Here is a 27,566-nt window from a genome sequence, read left to right as displayed (position 1 = left end):
AACACAGAATTAAAACACCTTACACCTGCTCTTCTATATAATAATTTTCACATTATAGATTTTAAGCGTTCCATCATATAGTACACTTTACCGCAATCTTCAGAAGACAATGAGTCTGAAAGAAACCCCACACTTGACGCTGTTGTCCTTCCTTACATTCAAAACCTCATTGGCCACACCTAAAAGTTGTATGACATATGACAAGTAACGCCATCTACATCTAACACTATGACGAAGGCATATTATAAGGTCATTTCAATAAAAATCATAATTTTACTAACAAGAATATGATATATTAAAAAAAACTTTATAACAGTTTTATGTTAATATTTACACCCACAATGTGTAGATGTGAATAAATAAAATGTTGACATGATGTAAACTGAGAGTTCAGAAAACCTAAAAATTAAACATCATAAAATAAAACAAACGTCCGACTAAATTCGAATAAACAGCAATAAATAAATGGCCACGAAAATTTTGGCAAACTTAGGAGATCAGAGATCTGCGCTGAATTACGTGAAGTTTATCGAAACTCTCTTTGGCAACCTCAAACAATGCTTCTGACATGCCTTTCCCTGTTTTTTGGACCATGCTGTAGAGGACACCATTTTTATTTTGGAGTAAATTGAAAGGATGATCGAACTCTTTCATTGTGCCCGCATCCATAACCAAAACTTTATCGGAATCCATTACAGTATGCAGCCTAGAAAAAAAGAGCCGTTAACAAAACTTAACCAGTACCTAACGAAAATATTACCGATGGGCAATTGTAAGTACCGTGCAGTCGTTGAATTTTCTTCTGATCGTCTGCTGAATGAGCGCATCTGTTTGTGGATCCACATTGGCGGTCGCTTCATCGAGCACGAGTATTTTGTTGTTGCGCAGGATGGCTCTAGCTAAGCACACTAACTGTCTTTGTCCAACACTAAAATTTGAACCGCCTTCCGACATTTTCGAATTCAATCCCGACATCAGATCTTGAACGACTTCTTTTAACTCAACAGCCTCTAAAGCTCGCCATAACTCTTCGTCGGTGTATTCGTTAAAAGGATCCAAATTTTTCCTCATTGTTCCAGAAAAAAGAACTGGTTCTTGAGGGATAATAGAAACTTTGGAACGGAGATCGTGAAGTCCTAAAAATGTTGCGCTGTAGTATTATGTTGACAATTTCGGAAATAGGCAATACCAATCGACGCGATATCAACGTCATCAATTAAAATCAATCCGCTGGTTTCCGTTAATTGAAATATAGCGTTTATAAGAGACGATTTTCCTGCTCCGGTTCTACCGACAATTCCGACTTTCTCCTTCGGCTGGATTGTAAAGTTCAAATTCTTCAAAACGGGCGGATCGTTAGGAAAATACCTAAAACATAAGCTTAGAAACTAAAAATATTGAGAATATTATTCATATTACCTTAAATAGACGTGCTTAAACTCAATCCGCCCATCCCTGGGCCACGAAGATGGTGGTTTACGGTCAGGGGATGATTCTAGGTCAGGTTCGTGTTCAACATCGGTATATTCCACGACTCTTTCAACTGAGGTCATCTGGTTTTCAAGCTCGGCTGATTGACGCATGCCCCACTGGAACATGCCCGTTAAACCGATAGCTTGTGTTATGGCCAGACCCACGTTTCCACCAAATTTTTCTGAAAATGACGTTATTGATTGATTATTTTTTATTTGAATTAACTTTTTTATAGAATTTTCAGCTTTGTAAGATAACCATGTTTTTAAAAGCAATCAAAAATTACAAGAAATAGTAACTAAATATCGCTCGCAAAAATTAAGAACGATAGACGCATCTAAAAAGTGCGCGGCTAAAATAACTTGAATTATTGTTATTATGCAAAACATATAATCAATTGCATTTTAATTACGAACAGGGTTGGGCTGATTTTAATCAAGTGATTTAAATCCCGATTAAAATCATGATTTAAATCAAACTCCTATTTTATTAAATCTTTTTTTGAGACCAACACAAAAAGCAACGTAAGAATATAATCACAAATAAAAAGTAAAACACTTTTTAAAAATATGACGAATAACAATATGTAATACACACTTTATGATTCTGCATTTTCTTGGTATAGTTTAGACAACAATACTAATTTTCCCCCTTTTCCTATCCCCATCCTGTTCCTTCTGTACAAAATCAAAAGTGCTTAAAGTTCGTTCTACTGACGCTAAGGAAGCAGTTGCATACTGAAACTGTTTTCTTATTGGTAACTGTTTCGCAATTTCTGGCGCATCCTTTTGTGATGTCCACCATTGTGTTCCTTTTACGTTTTTTATTACTTTATTATTTTTTAAATTGGCAACTGCGGACATTCAACTTGAACAAATGGCAAAAATCCAGTGTTTCTATAAAAATTATTAATTGTTTCTAAAGTCAGAATCTTTTTTTCTGGTGTTAACGTATATTTTTGCTTTTGGGGGTTCAACATATAGACATATATAAAATGATATGGCGTGAGTGCCTGCTTATATTAATCCTGATTTTTTTCTACTTTTTTTTTCTATAGCATCTGAAGTAGTAACTTTTTTTCTCTGCAAAATATCAACAACAACTGATAGTGGTTTTAAAATACTTAAATACTCTTGTGCCCACACCTTTTAGTAAATGACCGAATCAATTTAGTTTTTGTTTTCTTCATAGATTTTTAATAATATATTAGGCCACAAACTACTTCAGTCAAATATTGTGAAGTATGGGGTTTTTTCGAAGCATAAATAGTTTCATAAAGAAGCGCTCGTCCATCTTCAGCTGTTATTGTAGCACATATAAATGACTCATTGTGACCATACGCCAATGGATTCGCACATTGTCCTGACAGAGAAGAAAAACATTTTGCCCTTTCCTGCTCATATATGTCATCTAAAAGGCAAGTTGATATGTTTTTCTTGATGGCGGAGTATAATCAGGTCTTAATAAGTGAGCTTCTTTTAATTCAGAGTTTTCAATGCATCGAAAACTCGAATTAGTAGCAAAAATTGCCTTTGGTATTTGTTTGTCAATCTCTCTTTTTCAGCTGTTGATGTTCGCATTACGAAACTACTCAAATTAGGCTGATTTTCGTTTCTTTTTCATTGTTTGGACTTTGCTGGGATTTCCAAAGACTTGACAAATCTGTAGTGAGTGAAAAGAAAGTGGCTAAAGACAAAATAGAAACATTAAAAACATAATTTTTAAATATATATCATTAAATGATACACCAAATACGTACCCAAATTTTCTTTAAAAAATTAGTAAAAGGTTTATTGGATTTCATTAAATTTATAAGGTTAACTTTTTTTTTAATACGTTGAACATCGTGTATATTCTTTTCTAAGATAGAGAAATTATAAGATATGATTACGAAATATTTTTTTTATGCATCGTAAAAAATAAAACTAAGTAAGTACCTAAAAATTATAAACATTAACATAAATAAAATGCAGGCATGAATTTAAATTTGGCAAGAAAAGACAAAAAGGAAATGACATTTTTTAAACGATAAATGCCTTCTTTTGAAAAAGTTTTTGTGAACACCATACTTCTACCTTTTACGAGATGGAAAGTTAAATAAACAAGTAACAAGTAATAATAAAACAATATTATTTACCTACCTGTATTCGTTTCTTGATTATTATTACAAATATCAATACCACTTTGCAGTATCCCTTGAATTTCTTGCAGATTTTACAAATCGCTCTACATCCAGATTTATTTTAGAACTGTTGTTTTAATGTAAAACTATCATATGCTATTTCCTTTAATTCTAGACATTTAAATGTTTTCACCTAAACTATGACCCCCATTCCTTCGACAAATCACTAACTAAATACGCGAGACGTATTCGACCAATTTAAACATCGGGAAAAAAATGGTCGCGACAGAAATTTTCTTGCAAAAACCGCGTTCTGACGAATACAAATGTGTATATTGTACTATATTGTTTATAGTGGCTTTAAAATATATTGTAATTGCTACAAAGGAAGCGGAAAATACATATTCTTATGAAATTAATTAAAAAAAATTAATAAAAATCAAAGTGCCTAACACTGGTCATAAAAAAACTCGTGATTAATATTTGGTTAGTTTAAAATTTTACGCCAAACCATAAAGTGTAATTGTCATTTTGGTAGATATATTTTAGTAAATTTCATAACCAACCAAAGGTTTAGAACATTTTAATAACGTCAAGAAATTTCACGTACCGTTCCCGATCACTAAAAAGCTGAATGTAACCATTGCAATGTACAATATACAAACGAGATCCAACCAATAACCAAAAGCCCTCGATGTAGAGATAAAAGAGTACCAAGCGGAACTGTGAAGGTCTTGGTGATTATCGAATTCCCTGATTAATATTTCTTGGGCGCCGAATGCCCGTATTGTGGTTAATCCCTGCAGCGTTGCGTTTAGATGGGAAAACACTGGACTCTTTGCTAAAAAAAAAATCGGCTAACTTCCGGAATCGGCAGAGGTAATTTCCACTCACTGACTCCTTCCAATCGCTTAATATTTCTACTGGTTCTCAAATAAAAGATCCGCATAAAGTAAAATATTACTCCGACAGCGACAGTAGGAATAAGCAAATATGGACTCACGATCGCCACTACAACGATAATCCCTACCAATGTTAAACCAATTTGTAACACGTCGACCATTGCAGAAGGCAGCAATTCGTCAATTGCGCCCATGTCCTGGTTATAATAAGAATTTCAACATTTGCTTCTTCAATTTTAGTTTATTACCTTGGAGAACCTGTTTAATATCCTGCCGCCACTGTTGGTATTGAAAAACCTCATAGTAGCTCGGGTGATACTTGAGAACATATTGTCGTGAAGATTGGTTGATGCTTTCATACACACCGCGAAGAACACACAAGACCGTACCAAAGTGAATATCACCAAAAGGATTATTATGCCTGTGTATATGTAAATAGAAGTTTCTCTCGAAAAGTGCCAAAAGTCTGTAACAATATCGCTGTATGATGTAGAATCTTTCTTAACGATTTCACCCTCGGTATAAGTATCATTGTGAAGTTTACTTGTCAAATTAAAAATCGGTTTCGACAAGTTTTTTGCTAAGAAGTCCTGTTGTTCCAAGTTGACCCTAAAAATCAATTTGTTAACCTCTGCTATAGAAGAAAATCTGTGCTGTGTTACCAATACGTAAGGAAATAGTCTGAGGCACTACCAAACAGCTGAGCAACCACAAATAAAACAAACATGATAAATATTGTACAGAAATTTCCACCAGCTTTGAAATATGCCTTGTAGACATATCCTCCCACAGAACCGGTACCCTTTTGTTCTTCCACCTACCAAATTGATTTCAATAAGTTAAAAAACTTCCAGTTATAATTATGATATTTACAACTCTTGGAGCTTCCACTTCTACGGACGATATGCTTTTAATGGAACTCTTCCTAACATAATCATTCTCGATATTATCCATTTCCTCTTCCTGATTCGCGGCATCAGAAAGTAAATTTGTAAAGTCCAAACCACTCTTCTGAAGATCTCTGTAGGAACCTTCAATCTTACAAATACCATTCTCTAAGAATAGAATATGATCTACCTTAAATAGAAAGAAGGGATGTATGTTTAAACAAAAATGCGTTTACAATTCCAGCTACCTCTTTTAAATACTGAAGCTGATGAGTAACAAGCACTACTGTATTATTTCTAAGAAATCCTGCTATACATTGTTCAAATAATTCTTTGCCAACGTGAGTATCAACTGCAGATAGGGGATCGTCCAAGAGGTAAATATCTGCTTCTTTGTATACCTACAATAAAGAGCCTACAGATATAGATATGATAAGATAATTATGTACCCACAGCTCTAGCAAGGTTAATTCGTGCTCTTTGGCCACCACTTAACGAAACTCCTCTATCTCCAACTATCGTTTTGTCTCCATAGGGCAACAATTGGAAATCCCTTTCTAAGGCACATTTTTGGACGACTGTCCTGTAACGGTCTTTGTCCATCGGGAGTCCAAAGAGTATATTTTGTCTCACGGACCCTAGACGATTAACGTCAAGTACAACACAAAATTACCTTGGTTTAGAATCTCACCCGCAAAGAGCCATGGCTCTTGGGAGGCGTAGCTAATTTCTCCATTAACCTCCAAGGAGCCACAAGTGAGAGGAAGTTCTTGCAAGATTGCGTGTAACAGCGATGATTTTCCTGCACCGACGGGACCGATAACTGCCAATAGCCTACCAGGAGTTACTTGGAGAGTTATATTAGTTAAGGTGTTATCTAGAGATGATTCTGACCACCTGGCAGTTGCGTTTTTCAAGGAAATTCCTAAAGTCAGAATGACCAATTCAAAGATTAGATTTTTGGAGAGCACGATCTCAACAAACATTGAATTTTTTGACTTTGAATTAAAGTTTAAATTGCGCGCAAATGATTTGAAATAAATTTTAGATTTTATGCAATTATTTTCTTATTATCAATATTTTTCAAATATTAACTTGAGCTCGTAGGATGGTTAGAGTAATTTTTTTTATTACTGAAAAAGCGTGATTTTCCCTGTTGCTGTATAACAAGTATTAATTTCATTCAAATATTTTGAAAATCAAAGAACTCACTAAATGGTGTTTCAAGAATTTTTATACATACCTGATTGTTGAGGCATTCTGTATGCTTTACGAAAATAGGATTGTCGAGATTAATAATGATTAAATTCAATTTAAAAAAAAAACGAAATTAATATTAAGATTTCTTCATGATTTAGAAGAGGGAGACAAGACATGGGAAAAAAATTAATAAAAATCGGATTTATTTTTTGGGTAGAATTTAAAGTTACAATAATAAGCTTCATATTTTAGAGCGACACGGCAACTCCTCCGTTCATGTTACTGAGCTATGACCTTTGTTAGTTTGGTATTGTGCTGTTATGGTAAATGCTAAGAAAAAAATGTTTTTAATGTCACGTTATTGCACAAATTTTACAAAAAAACGATATTGCAATAACTTTTTGGTAAAACTGATTGATTAAAGAATGTTCTGCATTAACGTATTAAAACTATGTACTTTAACCAAATAGTTGAAATGCTGAACTTCAGAATATCTGTTATATTTAAAAAGTTCTTTCATTTTGAATATTGTCTATACGTCTAGCCTGCATCACAGGGACACAATATCTGGCATACAAATTATTTATTTCTCTATCTCAGTCATAGGTCTGTTCCTCACAGTTTCAAAGAAATGTAGAAATAGTTTGCGTACGTGATATTTGAACAATGTTTTTGCTTAGCACCGACTCGCTCTTAATTAATCGGATTTTCCTTTAATAATAGGTTTTACCTAATTCATGACTCCTTCTAAAATCTCCGTTGAACTTGTATTTCTCGTCTTTTTCGTTCTTGGCAATTTCCGCTGACCTTATTGCTTTCGCAATTTCGGTCTCTTCGTAAAGCATAAATTTGTTGAGACGCCGAATAGAAACTGCTGCTTCGGCAACCTTTAAAGATTGCGAAATGTATACATACATGGTATCCTCAATGTGAAAAGCGCCTCACCTGCGATATACCTTGTGGGAAAAAAACAGTCATAGTCTGACGTAAAATGTTATAAAATGAAGTAAGGACGAATACTTTTTCGGCAGTTATATAGTTCCCGAAGAGAACGTAGGCTAATATACTCGCAAATATTGCCATTCTGGTGCTGTACATTATAAATCCCAGATAAATGCCGCGCATTAACGACGATTTACTAATGGCCTTGATTTCATACCTAAAACAAATGGGATTAGTGATCATTACATTGAGGGGTACCAAATCTTCCCACCTTCTTGCTAAACTCACTAAGGTGGCAAAGGGAATTTCCCAGGCATACATTTTAATTACTTGAATGCCACATATAATTTCGTTCATGAGACGCACCCTTTCATCGGTTCTTAAGGCAGTTTTTAAGCGTAAAGTGGATATTCGTTTACCCAAATATACTAGAACGGTTATCTAAACTTAGCGGTTACTTATGGAGGTTTTGATGATACTTACTTTGTAAAGGCACGAAAAATATTAATACCAAAACTCCAATGGCCGCGGAGACTCCGACATGTAAATACATTAAATAAGTACATATAATAGTTTCCAAGGGGCCAAGCCAAAGTTGGTGAACAAATAAAACAGCCACATCAAAGCGGTTCACGTCGTTTGATAAAAGATTGACAACCTGAGTTTGAGGAGTAAATCAGATTTTACAAGCTTTATTCCTAGTCGATCAGATGCTTACCTGTCCGGCTGTCGTTTCTCCTAAAGCAGCTTTACTTAATCTAAGTGATTTCCTATAGATGAGAGAACAGCAAGCGACTCTCAATTTCATTCCAAAATGCAACACACCCAACATATAAGGATGTCTAAAATATTCAACTCAGTTGCATAATTTTTTCCAATAATACGTTTAACACTCACGATATCAAAATATTGGTTAACGAGCAGAACACAACCCCCGCTGCATACCAGTAAGCTTGAGTTAAAGTAATATCCTCCTCATTTGGCATATAAAATCGCAAAAGAGGACCCAATATCAATGGCTGCACAAGCCTAAAAATATTGATTGCATTTAGGTGACACCTATATTATATTGTGTTACGGGCACTTAGTAAAGCAGTTATTTACAAGATGTTTAGTCGAAGATGCAAAGGATATACACAAACTATATGGGACTGGAAAAGAAGGAGGCCTCGCAGTATTAATGTAACCAGTAAGTCGACACTTAGCAACCCTGTGCAAATTTTTGGAACCTATTTATCATTTTTTAGCACAATCAAAAGGGCTAGCTCGAGTGTTTTTGTACTAGTTAAATAAATAACTATTTGACGAATCTACAGATTTAAAATTAAACTGAGGTTCACTACATAGAGAATCATAATTTTTTTTATTATGTTTGTTTACTAATACACATATTTATCCATTGCCATAATGGCTCAGGATCATTATACTAATGTAAAAATGTCTATAATTTCAACCACCAATAGTGATAGCGCTAATGCAAAATTGTGATTTCTTCGTAGCACAAAAACATTACAGTAATACTGTTAGGCACGATTTAATGATGAAATTCCGAAATCTTTTTTTTTTTAAGGCACGGAAGTGTTATAATAGCAATGCAAGAGCATTCAAGATAACTATGAAACAAACGAGGAAAGTTCTACCTCTAAGAATAAGCGTAAGGAAAAAGTTGCAGTATCGTTTATACATAGTTAGAGGAAAATATTTTACAGCGTTACATACAGGGTGGTGCAATAGTATCAAAACAGTGTATTTCTCTAAACGATTAATAAAATTGAGTATTATGGAATAACTTGACTCAGCTATTTAACAAAAGTGGTAAACGGCCGATAGCCGACCACAACAAAATAGTTAGATACCGGGTTTTCTATTTCCGAAAAAATAGTAAGTTATGCAACAAGTTCAATAAATTTTTATTAAATTTTATCAACGTATTATAGTGGCTGGTGACACTCATTTATGAAGCACTCGCTCCGCTAGTCCAAAAACAAACTCGTGACTAAAGTCGCGTTTATCAAACATATTGAAAATATACATATCGCATTAAAATTCAAAACCAATCACGGTGTAATATGAATATTTCTTGCAGGGATAGTGTTTTGCCATCTTTTTATGAAACACCCTTTATAATTAAAAATATTTTTAGAATGTTTACCTTTTGAATTTATGCATTTATTAAAACATTCTTTTAAATTGTGATAAATAAGATGATATAGTGCCTCGTCACACTAGTGCGCCAGCCTGTAGAAGAAGAAAGCTAAAAATCTATTTGACCTAAAAACAGGAAAAAATTTTTAAAACGCCTTCAAACTATATTTTGCTTATCGTATCAGCTAAATTCATAGTCAAACGGTTTAGAAGCTAAAAGTACTATTAGCGATTTTTGAAAAATATCGTGGAAAAGGATTTATAAACAGTGTTTATATATTTTGTGAGAAATATTTATCTTTTGTCCCAATTTTTCAGTATTAATGTTTATTATATTTATAAGTATTTATTTTATTTTAAAAATAATAAAATTCAGAAAACTGTCCGAGAATGATTTACAGATATTTAAAAATAAATAGAAATTAACAGTCCAAAAAAAATGAACCTAATAATAGGGAATATATTTCAAAAAATCAAAACTAGGAGTGAGAAAATATATTTTAAAATACGTTTTCAAGTAAATCCGATTCCTGTCTCCATTTTCTTTTTATTGCCTAACTATCTCGATCTTCCACGTTAAAACCATATTCCGAGTCCACATCTTTAATTGCGCTATAACTAAAAATACGTTTAAGATCTATCCAAGAGAAATAAATGTAAAAATCGAAACATAAGTAAAAAACAACAAAGTGTGTTTTATATAAATATATAGTGCGTTCGGCTGTATACATATACAAAGTAATTCAATTTCGAGCATGGGATCTCGAAAACTATAATAATATATACAACGATCTTTAAATTGGTGTAAAGATTTTAATTCCAGTACTTAACAATACGTCGTTTAGAAACTTCTAAAATTTCAAGTAGGTTTAAAGATATTCGAAGATAAACGAAAATTGTTGATTTCCACGTTATTTTATTGTGCAGTTCATTGTAGAAATGATGCAAAATATGCAAATATTAAATTATGCATCAATCATATAGCTAAAGAAAGTGATAAAATAAAATTGAAAATTTGGGTTTGCTAGAATATCTCAGGAACTACTTCGAATTTTGCCCTAATTCAACGATCCTCGGATCTGGTATAGTTTGCGAGTTTGCCAGCATTATATAAATTAAAAAAGTTGATACTTTATTTCTTATTAACGTAGTAGATTTTAGCTACCGATGGCATTTTGACGTTTGTCAATGCGGACGGTTACGTCCCACGTGATTCAGTGAATCTTTTAGCGCTGTTTTGCAAAAATGTATCAAAAATCGTAGAAAAAATATAGTATGCAAGGCATTGATAAACTTTTCAGTCACTCACTTATTAATCAAATCAAATCAATGAAATAAATGAAACCCGTGTCTAAAATGGTATTTATTAACGCGTTGTAAACAATTTGTTTTATTTATTTCTATCTATTCTGAGCTTCTTCTTATCTTGTTAATACTTTGGTGAAACAAGTTTTAAAACTTACAAAACTATGTTTCACAATAACATACCATCACCCAAAGGATTATTTACAAATACAGATATTGGATCAGAATAGGTCAGGAAATACTAATCTGTTCTACACGCAACCAAACACACACCAAACTAGCTACTGCAATATTTACTCTTCCTTCTGTGATTGGATGCTGTGGTTGCTCCAAGTACTTGCAGTGTCATTAATGCCGACCTTCGCCGCTTGGGAAGAACTAAGCGTAACGGGGTAGTTTATATCTGGGGGTGTGAAAAAACTCACCAAATTTCCCAAAAATATCGGTTGATTTATTCTAGCAATAAAAAATAATGCCTGTGATAATTTTTTTACTAAACTGATTTCCTTATGTTGAAAAAAAATTAACAAGTTTCCTTTGCGACATTTTACTGTAACCTTTTTGTTTTACATGTAGGTTTGCATCAGAGAAATTTAGAAAGCCTATACAAATTTTAACTTGTTCTATTTTGCAGTTATTCTAAAGAAATTCAATAAAAACGCAGAATGATGCGTTACATGTCATAACAGTACATAAATAATGCCTTACTGTTTCAAAAACCAAACAACGATAATAAACATTTATTCCAGAAAAAAGTGTCACGATAAATTTTCTGTGCTTTCAGGTACAGTTTTGTATGTGCAAATGTCAACATCCTAGTTCAAAGAATACAAAAATGCGAAGTACAGGTTCGTGCGTCTGTTTTATTTTAAGCAATTGCTGAATCGAAGGTATAGTAGCCATTATCAAAGTCAATCAAAATCTTTTCCATTGAGTGGTATATTTCGCTTTATCTCTTTTTTTTGTGTGTGCTGATGTTTTCTTGTAACCATCACTGAGACGTTTTGGAAACAATTTAAAAATCTAGCTTTCCACAAGATATCTTAATTTTTGTGTATCTATTAACTTAAAGCCCTATCAACAATTTGTACTTGTGTTCATTAAATTATTTTTAAAAAATTTGGTCCGCATTGTACATAAATTGCTATTTAAAGCATTTACGGTAAACTTTCTATTTGTTTACAGCGGATATTTAAAACGTATTAATTTCAAAATAATTATCTATAATTTGCATATTCCGAACACATACCCTTTAATGCTGGAAGATTTATTTGACCATTTGACATTATTAACAATGTAACAGTGTAACAATATTACTATGTAACTATTTTAAAGAACAGTTTACAAATACCCTCCACTTTATTACATATTTAATTTCTGATTACTTCTAATTATTTTACCAATTTTTGCTGATCATTTTTCCAATTTTGTTTATGCATATTATGTAAAAGTTTTTTTTTGGGGCGCAAAATAAAAATGTTACAGGATGGTTCCCGTCTATAGAAATAGTTTCATTTATATACTAATTGATGACTCCGTTGGGGCATATAACATAAATGCCCATATGAAAACCTTCAATTTAGCAGGTGGAACAGTGTCTGTTTACTCTCACTTAAGTTACTAGTCTGTCTGTAATACAACAGAACATTTAGTCAGTCCACCGAAGTACGTTTTTCGCTTTCATTGATTTTGGTTAAAATTGCTATAATTAAAACACAATCATCGTCACTGGGACATTAAAAAGCAATTTATAAAATGAACATTTACGCTCAGAGCCCACACTGTTCTAGATACTTATTGAATTGCTGGCGACGGAGTGTATAGTTTGACAACCATGTGCCAAACGAGCTCCATTTTATGAAGTCCATACTCCTAAATAACTTACAAACTCTCTCTAAGGAGTAAAAATTTAAAAATAAAGAAAACACCTAAAATAGCCCAGATTGCAATTATCCTTACCTGATGGCTTCGCTTAAAAATAAAACTATTCCATAAAATAGGAACTCTAAACCGAATACTCTAATCAGCACTCTATTCAACGATGGACTTCGGTTACTTTTTAATGCCCTCTGTTCCTCTTCTCGCCAACATCGCTCTATTTCGTTGCCTAATCGGGCGGATTTGTGTTCCGATAGAGTTTCTGTTAAATCTTGCTCTTCTAAGTCGCGCTTGAATCCGCGTATAAATGTAGGTATTGTGTAACTGCAAAAAAAAAACATTTTTGTTGCCAAAAAAATTCGTCATAAGTCATATTTTATGTATATTTTACGGGGATTGTGCATAATTATGGCAATGTTAGCAATGTCCAGAGAATGTACACCATGATCATTTACATTCGATAGTTTTGGTTAATTTGGCAGTGTGTTTATATGAGAAATATTATTTACAGTGAGCTTTGTCATAGGACAATGTTTGCATGTCCGATTTTCCACAATGTCCGTAACCTATACAGGGTGTTCAAAACAAATGCGAAAAACTTTATTACTATGAAGATGAAAATAATATTTGAATTATTTTATTTATATAAAAATAGATAGAACAATAAAATATTACGGAAGTATTCCTATTATAAAACCACACTCTCTGCATATTTTCCTTCTTTTCTTTTCAACTGACTGGAGGCGATGGAATTAGACTACCCGTATCATTCTTCTTATCCCAAACTTAAGGAGAAACCTATGTAACATAGAAAAAAATAAATTTCGATAGACGACTTACTTTAAAAAAATTAAATATAAGGCATGTATGTCGACATAAAATAAGCCTTTCTAAAATATATTTCAAATTTTGCTGGTGATTATTTTTGGATTTGCCATATTAACTATCTTAAAACAGTGATGCCTGCTAATTTTTAAGCAAGAAAAAATTACATGCTGATTTCATTTCCTTGTCTGATAAAAATTGTTCGAGTGTTGTAAAAATTACTAACAAACACCTTTTTTAACTTTGACACTAGGTATATCGAAGAATAAACCGTAGAGAATTTTTAGAATAAAAGTTTCTTTTGTTTGAAAATTTTGGAAGATGAGGGCAAAAGTTTAATGGTTGTCGGTATTTTGAAGACCAATCTGAATTGTTTTTTTAATTTATCTTCACTTTTTTCATAAGAAATCTACAGTTTTACTTTGTAATAGTTATTCTGTTACACGCTATTTAGGAATAGGAACTATTTTTTTAAACTATACGCGCCCGTGGCGTATGTTCGAATGTCAATGCCAAAATATGTATTAAAATCTTACACGCAATTTGTACATATTGACACTGACTATGCGCAATCTGATAAAAATTGTTCAATTGATGAACAAACCAACGAAAAACCTTTTTTGACTTCGAAACTCGATCGAGCAATTTTTTTGAGCAGATCTTTAATGGCTTCGAGTATTTTTAAGACCTATCGCATTGTTTTTTAACTTATCTTCATTTTTTTACAAGAATTATACAGTTTTGTTTTGTGACACATATTCTGTTACATATTATTTACGAATAGGTTCTATTTTTTGACGCTGTTGTCCAGACCACCGTCGCCAACATTCGAATGTCAATGCCAAAATAGAAGGTTAATTTTTTTTTTCAAAATTTCTGTTCAAAATGGAAGCGGTTTGTGGGAAAGTCGCGTTAATCACGGGAACTACTTACGGTATCGGAGCTGCTTATGTGAAAGATCTTTTTCAAAACGGTCTAAAGGCATGCACGATGTCAGATATAGATCCAAAAGGACAAGAATTGGCCGACGAAATGAATTGCAAATATGGGGAGGGCAAAGCGTTATTCATACAAGCCGACGCCATTCAGAAGGATGCGCTGGAATGTGTATTCGAGAAAAATATGCAAACATTCAAAGGCTTAGATATCGTGGTGAACAACGCAGGTAGTATTTTAGAACCTCAACTGATAATAAGTTGCCTTAACGCTCGGGCAAATTAGAACGCGGTCATCTATTAAATATACAGAGCAGTTAAAAAAAATGTTTGTGTTGCCGCTTTTTATTTTCAGACTCTATACTAAAAATTAAGTTGGTTTTGTTCAAATCTTATAATATAACTCTTTTTCAAAAAAACGAAAAAAATAGTAGGCGCACCAGATTTTTTGTCCAGAACCAAAGTCAAACGAATCCATTTAGTTTAGTTCTACACAAAATTAAGATTAATAGTTATGCTGCAATGGACCAAGTACAATGGACGGTGTTAATTCCCACATTGCAGCGACAATTTTCGAATTTGTTGAGGCGACAAAGTAAATCAACCTCATTTTTATTGTTGCTTTATTCATTAAGACAAAAAAATTTGAAAAAGAGATAAATTTATATGAAATGTATAACTTTCCCTATAACCAATATTTTTCGCCGTGTCGCATCTTAGATGTGGAAAAAAATAGTGGTTAAATGTCTTATAACCAAAACGGAAAATACGATTGTGTATAATTAATAGTTCCGAAACGACAGCACAATTTTTTATAAACAAACGTAAATTTTACTAGCGAGATTAAAACTTGTTTTCCACAAATTGCGGCTATATTAAACATGGGTGTCAGACTTAAAATGAGGTATTAAAATATGCTGATGCTCATAAAATATTCTTATTTTTAAGAACTGGGCTAAGAGATTTATTATTTAATAGTATATATGAAACAAGACGAGAGTTCGAGATGCCTTGACGTATTTATTTATTAGAGTATAGAATTGATTCGATAAGTTGGATTAGAAGTAGATTTGGGTTTGTTACCTTAGTACACTATTTTGCTCTGAACCGTTATAGCCATGCCCTATAACTCTTGAAATAATCATATTTATCTTATTTATAAATTATATTTGTTCCAGGAATCCTCCGTGATTCGTTGTGGGAACAGACCATAGACCTCAACATCAAATCGACGATACACGGGAGTCTCTTGGGTATTAAGTATATGGGAAAAAACAACGGTGGAAACGGTGGAACCGTTGTAAATACTTCTTCAATTTTGGGAATGCAACCGTGTTTCGGCTGCCCAGTTTACACAGGTACCAAACACTTTGTCATCGGGTTCGATAGATCCATGGGCTCGCCCTTCTTTTTCAATTTAACGGGAGTTAAGTTTCTAACAATATGTCCCGGCGTTACCGAAACACCGATGGTATGGGACGCCGACAAATGGACGCTGCAGGGGTTTCCCGGTTTAGGTCAGGAACTTGCTGCCTTGCTGCAGTCAATGCCGACTCAGACGACTCAACCCATAGCAGAAGGATTGCGAAAAATGTTAAATGAAGGCGAAAATGGAAGCGTGTGGGTTGGTGAAGATAACATGTTCTACGAAGTAGAGATTCCGGATAGAAAAACGTTTAAGAAGAAAATATGCTGAGTAACATTTGTATTCATGTTTGCTGCAGATTTTCAGTAAATGTATGTCTTGGTCAAAGATGTGTATTTCAATAATAAGTATAGAAACTGCCCTAGTATACAACATATATTTTACTGGACTTTAAAAAGTGCAAGAAGTGCACATATCGATATCTGCAACAGTTTACACATTTTGCACATGTTGCTCACAATATTTTTCTAAGTTCTTAACTTGTCACTGTCAGATCAAGCTCCTAATCAAATCGTAGAAATCGTGGGAAAAAAAACTTTTTGTGCACAAGTTCTAATTCTGGTTTATAAATTGGACATTCTATATGAGGGTGGTGATTTTCTCTCCTAGACACAAAAATAATTGTTTGTTTGCTTTAAGGACTTTGCTTAACTAAATCAACGTCGCCAGTCGCCAGATTCAATTGACTTCATGATCTGATTATTTCTTAACTTGAAAATAGAATTGATTTATCGCCTTACGATTGATACCCATTTAGCCAATTTAGATTCATGAAATGCATTCAGCTTTTCTTCATTATCATTAAATCGATCTTTAAATATTTATAATTACGTTTTATATATTGTCGATAGAGGCTAAAAATTAATACGGATATCAAAAAGATGATTGGCAATTGGGTTTGTGCCACATAAAAAAAGTCAAAGCTTTCTAAAGTCAAACAATTATTGCACAACATTAGGTTTGTGGCGTGCGTGAGAATAAATCTGGTGTTGGCGGACGACCATGGACGCTATAAATAAATATAAGTACATATAGCAATATAGCTTCCCGAGCCATGGATCGATTGCCTGCGTAACGACTACTGTTTATCCAGTTAATTATGTGCCTATATACATTAACGATTTAAGAGAGTATTTGCACTGGAGTAATTCTATACCAAATAGGGCACACAAGGAGCTGATGCCTTTAATCACAAATTACTTTCTTCCTGGCAGGCAACGATATCACTTGCCGAATGGAATAGTGCCATACTTTATTTAGTTCGACCTGATTCTATTTTTTGATCTATTTTGCAATACTGGGTTTGCTGTATACGAAATGCTGTGAAGCATCAGTGTTACTGTTGCATTCAGCAAGCGATATCAGCAACATATGTTCAACGAAAATCTCACCAGAACGTAACCGCGGAAAACGGAAACGCATTCTCCCGTGGGTTTGGTTTCCTGTTTTTCTTTAAATTACCGTCCATACCTTAGGTGAGGTATCTGATTCCGAAGTATTCTCCGCATACAGATGTAATCTGAAAAAGAAAATGTGCAAGTCTAAAAATACTATTAATACTTCTTCATTTCAATTCGCTTTTACAAAAATAAAAGTAAAAATGAAATAACGTCAAACAACAACGATTATATATATATATATATATATATATATATATATATATATATATATATATATATATATATATATATATATATATATATATATATATATATATATATATATATATACATTTTCACGTATTGATTCACGGATGGAAAAATGGGATGACACTATATTCCGGGATATCATCCGTTCGCTTGTTGAACTTCGACTGGAGTCCTGCAGACGTTTCGCCAAAATCTCACTTGGCATCTTCAAATGTGTTTCTTAAAACTTTAATTGGAAGTTTTTATTGTAGATTCATAGAAGTGGTATTTAATACTTTGACCTATCTATGGCGAAAAAATATTTATTATACAACGTGGTCGCGAATGAGCATCAACAAAAATGTTTTTTCTAGTTAAAAAAACATTTTATTTTAATTTTTTTAAAACACTGTATTTAGAACTTCTATTGGGTTTAAGATTTAATTCTGTGTCATTCTGTGGTAGTTTATAAGTTATAGCCAATTTTCTCTAACAGCTCCTGTATTTTATTTTAAATCTAACCAACCCCCTATAATATCCTATCCTAACTATTTTTTTAACATTAATTTAATTACTCAAATTCAAAATAAAATCAACAACTAATGCAAATAAATAGAACTTATACTGATTACAAAACTTTTTCTAACCTCCGTTAAAATGTAGTATGGTTTCAATTTCCGCAATAGCATCCACGTTTTATTTTTAAAAGATATCCATGGAGAAAAAGGAACTCATAAAATTATTGCCTGTGAAGAAATACACAGTCTTTATTTCACGATTAGTTGTTATCTACTTTTTTTAAAAGAAATAAAGGTTTTTTATGGTGTTCAAGAGCATTTAGGTCTTCGTGAATGTTACATAATAAATAATAAGAGTCCAGCATTAGCCCTAAGAGAATATAGGTTGCTGTATTCTGCAAGACGGGTACCCACGAAGCATATTGTCATTGTCATTGTACTGCCCTTTTTTCATAGATCTTATGGTTCTCTTTTCAATAATACAAACTTAATCTATCTACTACCGATTATTCTGGCAATTCGTTTATGTAAACTCATATATTTAGTATTCTCTATAAATTCAGCGTTTGTTTTATAAAATTTACTAACTTTAGCAGTTAGTTTGTTTTACATAAAATTAAAATTAATTTATTATTTCGTACAGATTTTCCCCAGATACTCAGATGTTTGTCATTCGCAAAATTAGTAATCAAGAAATTATCTAAAATTATCTATTAAGTTCGTAATCGTTAGTAAAAAATTCTATATCTCTCCATTATCTCCAACAGAATTCCATGATCTGGGCTATCAAATAGCTAAGTGTTACTTTAGTTAATTGAAAAATGGCGGTTACAGTTGATCTATTTTGCAATAGGCATGCTGAGAGCTAATTGTCATTTGTTTATAAATTCGATTAATTTGGAACATCACAATTTCACACGGCTTAAAAAAACTTTGGGCAACACCAAACTGTTAACAGTGGTTTAAATCTTTCAGATTTCTATCTAAGTTTTCTTTTAAAATTTAATCCTGGTGGCTGTTTCATTTGGTTAGTATCAAAAGTGTATTATTATTTTAGTATCATTAGTATTTTAGTTCTTCAAGATTTTCAATATCAACTTCATAGTTTTGGCTCCATTAAACTGAAAGCGGGGTTTATGATAAGATACTACACGATCACTGATAGATCGATGCCAAGTTCGAAGTTGCTGTTATATCGCTCTGAAAATTTCTGTATGAGACAAGAGACCGACTGTAATAATTTATTCTATTTGAGATAAGTGGATGTCTAACATACTTAAAAACCTTAATATTAAGGAAGCACAACAATGCACTTATTTTTCAATCAGTTATTCGTTTCCATTACTGTCTGGCACCGAAAAGTGCAAAAGGATTTTCATTTTATTCTTCATAAAATTAACATACTTATTTTAATTCTTTTACGTAAATTGTATAGTTATAATTACTAGTTGTTTCATATTTATTTTGATTTTATTTGAGTTTAATTTTATATTAAATTAAGGCATCATGTGGCTTGTAAATAGTTTATTGATAGAGCTGTGCCATTAATAATTTAATATTTTTTATGCAATGCATATTGTTCGCTAGTCGCTACTTTATATTTTTAATAAACTGAACAAAATTCACTAACAAATTGAAAAGCAATTTCAGACAAAAAAATTAAGGAAAAGAGGACCCGAAAGGCGCAGAATTTCTTTGTTGGAAAACTTCACAACTGGCTTTATTGTCTACACGAGGACTGTTTAATACATCAGTCGCTCTTTTACCTTGCTTATTACCAATTCGGCATACATGGGCATACCTAGAACAAGATAGAAAAATAATAAACTAAACAACAACAAAAAAAATCAATTTAATTGACGACATGTTAGATGTTCATGGAAAACTGGACATAGGATTATTTTGAAAATTTAATCTTTAAGGTAAGAAATCAACATCGATTTTTCTATCGGATGTTTTCGGCAGATTTTAGCATGATACTTGGACGTTTGTCAGTTCAGTCAGACAGTCACGCTCCACGTCAATCAGTGAATGTCGTGCTGTATTCAGAGAAAAAGTATGGTACACAACACGTTGATAAACTTCTTCAGTCATTCGTTAAGAACTCGCTTCGCTGGGATCCACTCGTGTCAAATCAAACTAGCAACTAAAATGGAGTTTGTCAAACTTGTTGCATAATATACTAATTTAGACGTGTATGGTAATCAAAGCAGTCAAGATCAAGGTTCCTGAGTGTTCATAAAAAAACCAAACCAATATATAGGCAAAAATGCGTGTGTCTCCTGCAAATGCTGAGTTTAGTTGTGTTTAACGATTTAGTTAACAAAAAAAAGTTAAGTTTAGTTACGAAAAATAAAAAAAAATAAAACAAAAACGATGTTTCTGTTCAAAATAATATAAAAACTTTGCCAGGTAAAAAACAGATAAAAATGAAAAGAGACTCCATATTTTAAATGCGAATGGTGAATCGAAATTGGATCAAAAAAATATTTTAAAATTACTTCAGTTTTTGAGCTTACTTTATACAAGTTTAAGCTCTAGAAAACTTACTGACGTGCAAATTAACCAAAAATATTAAATAATCCAGTTTCATACATTTGATATATGATTAATTTGCTTTTTACAGTAATAGCCCATAAGACTCAATAAAAATGCAATCTCCTTGGGTCACCATCACCTATATCCCAAAATGATCAAAAACACATCTTTTGGAGCAAGCGACTCGTATCGGAGCTATTTTAAATTTTAAATATTCGGGCATGGGCCAAGGTTAGGCAATACGTCGCGTCTCATTCAGAGACATGAATTGCAACAAAATTCTGTGTTACTACGCCGGCGTCCGTATTTAATCGATGGCCAGTTACAACTGCAAAACAATTGCAGCGGAGTTCCCAATAAATTTTTCTTTATTTAAAAACGTATCGCACTGCACATCGTAAACTTCAAATAATGTTTACGTTGTGTGAAATATACGTGGAACCAAATTGATTTCTTCCAGGAAATTCCCGGCAGGCTATATTTACTTTTTAATAGGCGTTTGATGTGTTCGGGTCTACTTTGGGCTTCTTTAAACATTAATTGTCACCAACAGTAGATGTTTATTATTTAAAGAGGTGTGAACTATGTTAACGCACTTTAGGTGAAAAATTATGAAACGCCATTTATTCAAGGGGAAAATAAGGTTTGGATCATTTTCATACAATCTTATCAAACAATTTTAAGAGTATTTTTAATGCGCAGTATTAAAATCAACAATAAAAATACAGAGAATTTTGTTCAAATTTCCGGAAGGCTAAAATATATCAAATTGAAACTAAGAAACAATAACAATAACTTTGACATTTGCACTCCTGAAAACTTCACTTTATTTTCTATCCATTTGTAAAATACCTAATTATACACTGGTCCAGCGTGTGGAAAGTGTCACTTTACCCACGTAAATTTCGTGTCCCAGCGATCCAAGCCACTTCGGACATTTCCAGGATATTACGGGTTTGGAAATAATCGGATGTTTTAGGAGACTTTCCCGAATGGCTTGAATTTTGATGTCCGTCAATTCTGATGGTCATGTCAGTGAATGTATTCGTGTTGTTTTGCGAAAATGAATCCAAAAACTAACGGCCGTACAAAAAGTATAGTATGCAACACGTTCGGTAAACTTTTTAACTCACTCGTTTATTAAAAACTCGCTCCGCTGCGCTCCGCTCGTGTCAAATAAACTCGTGAGTCAAATGCCGTTTACCGCACTTGTTGCATAATATACTATTTACTACTCCCGTCTGTAAAATACCTAATTACACACCAATCTAGGAAGCATCACTTTACTACGTCAGTTTTGTTGCTCATGGATGCGAGCCACTTCGGACATTTCCGGGATTTTACCGAACAGGTTTCGGAGCAATCGGATGTTTTCGGAGATTTTCCAGCATGGCTTTAATTTTGACGTTTGTCAATTCTGACCGTCATCTTGTTTTGCAAAAATTTAAACAAAAAATAACGGTCGTAGAAGAAGTATAGTATGCAACACGTTTCGTAAACTTTTTAAGTCACTCGCTCCGTTCGTGCCAAATAAACTCGTGACTCAAATGCCGTTTACCATTGGTATTCCAACTTATCCATTACCGCAGACATGGGTAGTCAAGTTCTGTTCACAGAAAATTAAAAATATTTTTCCCACGGCTTGAATTTTAACGTTTATGATGTTCTGATGGTCATGTCAGTGAATGTATTGGTGTTGTTTTGCGAAAATGTACCCAAAAACTAACGGTCATAGAAAAAGTATGGTATGCAACACGTTCGGTAAACTTTTTAAGTCACTCGTTTATTAAACACTCGGTCCGCTCCTTAGTCAAATGCCGTTTACTGCACTTGTTGCATAATATACTATTTTTTCCCACTTATTCGATCTAATCGAATAATATGCTTGATGAAAATTAATGACAGAAATTTATTTCATATTTTCTTTTTCTGTGTCATAAAAATTAAAACGTAAAACGTTTATATCGAAGCCGGCATCGCTTAATGTGAATTTTGAACTTCACAGGAGCCGTCCCTCGATCCTGTAAGTCAAAAGATAACCGAAGTGTGAGACTGTTGCAAAATTCACGCACTGTCTGTGCATGGAAATCAATTTACAACCAAAAAACTATACGAAAATAAGATAAATAATTCTAAAAAAAGACAATCAATGTAATTTAATTTCTGTTCCATTCAAGATTATTGCTAGGTTATCTGAGTTTATGCGGGGGTCATTTTTTTTATTTTTTGCAAGGTGCCGTGTCGATAAATTGCATGTAAAAATCGATTGCGCGCCAGTACACCAATCAAAGTTTAGCAGATTAACATAGTTAATATGCGGATGTTAATATGTATATCTCCACCGCGTTTACAGAACCTATCTATTCATTAAATATGCGTAGGTTCGATTTTCGTTAAAACAATGAATTACGTCTGGAACGCACCGTGATTTGTTGCTAGGCAACAAGTTTTTCTCCTAATTTATCTGGACATTTTTGACTTTGGGAAATAGCGATTTAGTTTCGGTAATAATTTAATTAACTAAAATTAAATCTATAAAGAGAAGGATTCGAAACTGATGGATGAAAACGAAAAGAACTGCAAATCGTGGTTGTAGTATTGTACGAGAAATGATACTGAAATGGTTGTTTGGTGCGTGTTGTCCACTTTTGTTCAATTGATTAAAAAAGAACAAACAATTTGAAACGCTTTTTCCCCATCGGAATAAACATGGAAAAAACTTAAATAGATTTATTAAAACTTAAAAATTGAACGTTTCCGTGCTAGAAACGACATCAGTTAACAATAATGGTGCATAAAAATATGTATATTTATTAATAACTGTATAATAATATATTTCAATTATTCAACATTACAAGCTGACAAAAATTTTCGATATCTTGGGCAATTACACGTGTCGTTGACAGAAATACAAACAAGATATGACAAAAGGCATAATAATGCTGACTATTAAAGGTGCTACGAATCATTATATTGTTTTCCGTCCTACAAAATTTTTGGAACAACAGCAATAAAAAGACAAGTAGATGTGCAGCATATATTATCACCTGAATAAGTAAAACTAATTGAAAACTGGGTAATAGATTTTTGACAGGGCTTATGAAAAATCCAAACTTCTTTTATTAAGAAGAGGGCATGAATCGGTGCAGTGCCTTTCTTATTTAATTTATTATCAAATTTATCTAAAACAACCAATTATTCTCCGATAAAGCATGCGAAAAGTGTCAATTTAAGACGACAGCTGCAGTACTTGAGTCACGGGTTTGGGAGTGATACATTTTAAAAATGGTATTTTAACTTTTGACAGTTTGGACGATCACGTCACACGTCACTTGGTGAATGTTTTGCAAAAATGTACCCAGAAACTAATAGCCGTTAAAAAGTTGATAAACTTTCTCCGTCATTCGTTTATTAGGCACTCGCGCTCAACTACGCTCCGCTCGTACCAAAACAAACTCGTGACTAAAATGGCCTTTATCAAACTTGTTGTAATACGATATTGTAGGATTAGATGGGAAACATCACAAAAGTGACAAAAACCTTTAACAGAGAATATTCTTTTATAAAAATAATTCAAAAACGAGAAAACAGAATTGATATTTGGTCATTTTTGAATGATGGATATCACAACAGAAATGGAGACAAAATGAATAACATTTTATGGCATTTTTAAATTCTACATTCACCTCAGATATAAGTATTAAATTTTTATTTTAAAAACGCAAAATTCAACTAAACGATAATTTTTAATTATAAAATATTCTGCAAAACAATAAGATATTTCCTCTGGATAACAAAAAATAATCCATATTTTGTTCAAAGTTATTGGCTATTTGGCTTATTGAACCAAAATTCAATTGCAAAATTGTAATATTTAATATTATTCTATAAGTAGTGTGCCAAATGTGCCAAAATGGTATGCAGTTAAAAGGAATGAAGCCAAAACTACCCAAAGCTAAAAAAACAGCTCAAGGAAAACTAGTTTTCCGTTAGTTTTGGTTAGCATTGACTCCTTTCAGGTGCAAATGGCTTACGTTTCACAGTTTTTAGATATTTTATTATGTAGGCTAAGTTGTAATTGTAGAACATATTCGGAAATGAAAAATACTTATTACCTTACCGCGAAATCACCTAACGTAACCCAATCAAACGAATGTCAGTTCTTCGTAATGCTGAAGTGAATAATGCGGTTTTCCCAGTACACTCGAGGTCGACAAACCATTTAAAATAGCAGCTGAATTCTGACTAGTACTTTAAACATATGTATTATATATGACGACAAAACAAATGTCTTTCATCTCAATTGGCAACTCATGAGAAATGAAAAATTTAATCTGGTAGGTACTCTTTCTAATACACAACTTCTATATATAACTATTATAATTGCTAAACTATAGCAATAGCAACGTCCCATTAGTTAGAACTTTTCTTGTGGTAGTGCTTTGCAGTGTCGTAAAATGGCAAGGCTACAAAATCGTAAACAACTCCCGAGTTGTCAGACAATACATGAAAATATTTATATTTGAGGAATCTGCGATTTGAGAAATTGAAAACTAATTATAAAAATTAAAACTAAAGACACCTAGTAAAGGTCAACAGCGCTCCGTCAAGACAATATTTTAAAATTTACAACATTAAAGTAGACGAAACACACATTTGTTTACGGTTTGCTGTAATTAGTTCGTATTGCCATTTTGTTGTTAACGCTTGTGTGATTCAAAGTCGAATTCAGGTGCAACACCACCTTTTTTAATTGTACTTTTTTTTACATTTTTTACATTTTTGCTTTATTGTCTTAATCCGTCTTAATCCAGAAAGGTCTTCTCGAGAATAATTTAATAAGTAAACATACCCAAACTGAAAATCAATGTCAGTTGAATTTAAAAAAACTGAAAAAGGAAAACATGAAGTTGATGTTGATTATCCAAAGACGAAAAGTGAAATTATTGACAAATTTAGTTTAAAAAAATCTCAATTTTTTTAACTCGCTAAACGACATATTTCTCTTATTTTAACAAACTGAATACCTACTACTAGCACAATGTAATATTAACTTTATACACAATTTGCTCAATTTCAATTAGGGCCAATAAATATCAATCATCAATTCCTCGATTATTTATTTGCTTTTTTGGATATTCTAGTCGAAAAATGTTTACCTTTTTTGTCAGGTCACCTACCTGAGTTTTTGCATATATTTAAAATTCTAATATAACCAAAAAAATGTTAAAAAATGTTCTTTAACATTAAGGGAAGTAGTGAGAATTTTACTTTACTAGTAATCCGCGACTTATATTTTCTAAACGTACAAATGTGGTATAAATTTGGTACTTACCGAAATATGGAATAAAGTCCCTGTAATGACACTGCAGCTCTATAATTGATTCAATATAATAAAATTTTTACTATTTATTTATTGACTTAACGATTATATTTAAATTTTAAAAGGAACTTTTCAGTACCGGCAACTTTGTATTGCGAGCAATGCCTAACCGCTTCGCGGGCTGCCTCAATACTGTTTTCCACTTTTTCACAGCTGATCTTCTAACTGTAAGGTAAGTCCGCCAACATGCGCGCTTCAAAATTCAATTCTTAAAACTTAGCGATGCTGCCGACATCTGTTGGTTTAAAGTAGTGATATGCTCGAAATTGGAATTAAACTTTAGAACCATTATCCGGAAGAAACACATGCCGATGACAATAAATTACTCGATTTTTTTTATTTATCAGGACGTACTTTTTATTTTAGTTCAAGTAAAGTTCATCCTCAATTATAATAAGTAGCCGATGAACCACCAGCCTGCTAAATATAAATAATCTAGCTCGTAAATTGCCCACATTTTGGACTGCAATTCTGAGGAATATTGCCGTAGTATATCCTTGGAATTTTTTTAAAAATCTTTCTGGAGTATTTTCATCAGATTTAGAAAGATTATTCATTAGTGCAGAGTTCATTAAGAAATATTAAAATATACTAAGTTCTGGCTTTAACTGGCTATCAGTTGCTTATTGGTATAGAGCAACTAAATATATAGAGGCCCTGCATATGCTGATAACACAGGAATTTTTAAAAAGTCACGAAAGCATATTGGACGAACGTTCCACCAATGTGCGCATGCGCGTTAAATTCAAATATTTTCGACCAATAACAGCAGTCATTTCGAAACAACCAATAAGCCGTAGAGACGTTCAACAACCATTATGGCCGCTGACAGTTTAGATGTAGCTGCAGTATTTTCTCAAAATATGTAGATCTTGTTAATTGGTCTGGGAAAAAAACGGGTTAAGTGTGTTAAGTTAGTGTGTAAAGATCCTTGTTAAGAAAGAAAATGTCACAAAAGAACGGTAAGATTTTTTTTACACAAAACGGTAAGTAATATATTTCATAAGTGTTTAAAACTTGATTGGATTACCTTCTTCAAAATGTTACCGTTATATAAATGCTTTAATTTGCGCCAAAATATACGAGGCAGTCCTCAGTCACATTGAGCAATTAGCTTAAAGTACTAAAATAAAGTACAATTCAATAGAAACAGGATTGATTTTCACAAGCACTTTTTTTTGCCAGTATCTAGATGGTAAAGATTTTTTTCTACTCCCTATAAAATATCTAATTACAGACCAATCTAGCGTGTTTGAAGAGTCACTTTACCGGGTCAGTTTCATTTTCTACGAATCCGAGTCACGTCAAATATTTCCGGAATTTTATCGCACGGGTTTGGGAGCAATCGGATGTTTTCGTATATATTTCCCCCACACTTTGAATTTTGACGGTCGAGTCAGTGAATGTACTCGTGATATTTTTCGAAAAGGTGCCCAAAAACTAACGGTCGTAGAAGAAG

The 27,566-nt window shown here is 32.8% G+C and overlaps 2 protein-coding genes across 10 annotated transcripts; one reads left to right on the top strand and one right to left on the bottom strand.

Annotated features, from left to right (window-relative positions):
- Positions 1-271: 271 nt before the first annotated feature.
- Positions 272-26,247, bottom strand: LOC132697472 (probable multidrug resistance-associated protein lethal(2)03659). Of its 8 annotated transcripts, none has more exons than XM_060663026.1 (23): positions 26,060-26,247; positions 17,432-17,559; positions 12,936-13,178; positions 11,274-11,432; positions 8,424-8,555; positions 8,245-8,368; positions 8,010-8,184; positions 7,798-7,954; positions 7,530-7,743; positions 7,315-7,471; positions 6,628-6,651; positions 6,076-6,309; positions 5,838-6,022; positions 5,633-5,785; positions 5,371-5,574; positions 5,160-5,314; positions 4,746-5,106; positions 4,490-4,694; positions 4,206-4,436; positions 1,420-1,654; positions 1,190-1,368; positions 761-1,136; positions 272-706 (listed from the first exon to the last, which is right to left on the bottom strand). In XM_060663026.1, the coding sequence occupies exons 2-23, from the start codon at positions 17,506-17,508 to the stop codon at positions 490-492; spliced, it is 4,197 nt and encodes a 1,398-aa protein (XP_060519009.1). In that variant the 5' UTR covers positions 17,509-17,559; positions 26,060-26,247; the 3' UTR covers positions 272-489. The 8 variants fall into 8 exon arrangements, with proteins under 8 accessions (XP_060519009.1, XP_060519011.1, XP_060519010.1 ...); XM_060663028.1 differs by having other exon boundaries at positions 17,511-17,559; XM_060663027.1 differs by lacking the exon at positions 6,628-6,651.
- Positions 14,507-16,420, top strand: LOC132697473 (15-hydroxyprostaglandin dehydrogenase [NAD(+)]-like). 2 transcript variants are annotated; one of them, XM_060663035.1, is made up of 3 exons: positions 14,507-14,844; positions 15,793-15,972; positions 16,132-16,420. In XM_060663035.1, the coding sequence occupies exons 1-3, from the start codon at positions 14,565-14,567 to the stop codon at positions 16,308-16,310; spliced, it is 639 nt and encodes a 212-aa protein (XP_060519018.1). In that variant the 5' UTR covers positions 14,507-14,564; the 3' UTR covers positions 16,311-16,420. The 2 variants fall into 2 exon arrangements, with proteins under 2 accessions (XP_060519018.1, XP_060519017.1); XM_060663034.1 differs by having other exon boundaries at positions 15,793-16,414.
- Positions 26,248-27,566: the final 1,319 nt, after the last annotated feature.

The sequence above is a fragment of the Cylas formicarius genome, unplaced genomic scaffold (genome assembly GCF_029955315.1).
Source record: "Cylas formicarius isolate icCylForm1 unplaced genomic scaffold, icCylForm1.1 PGA_scaffold_1__22_contigs__length_36826433, whole genome shotgun sequence".
Lineage (NCBI taxonomy): Eukaryota > Metazoa > Arthropoda > Insecta > Coleoptera > Brentidae > Cylas > Cylas formicarius.
Note: the sequence above shows the minus strand (reverse complement) of the source record. Positions and strands in the feature narration are given on the sequence as shown.

Coding starts and splice junctions, on each gene's coding strand:
- LOC132697473 (XM_060663034.1), top strand. CDS start 14,565: ATGGAAGCGGTTTGTGGGAAAGTCGCGTTAATCACGGGAACTACTTAC. Junction 14,845..15,792: donor TATCGTGGTGAACAACGCAG/GTAGTATTTTAG, acceptor TATTTGTTCCAG/GAATCCTCCGTGATTCGTTG.
- LOC132697472 (XM_060663026.1), bottom strand. CDS start 17,508: ATGGACGGTAATTTAAAGAAAAACAGGAAACCAAACCCACGGGAGAAT. Junction 5,786..5,837: donor GAATTAACCTTGCTAGAGCT/GTGGGTACATAA, acceptor TCTTTATTGTAG/GTATACAAAGAAGCAGATAT. Junction 4,695..4,745: donor TATTAAACAGGTTCTCCAAG/GTAATAAACTAA, acceptor TATTATAACCAG/GACATGGGCGCAATTGACGA.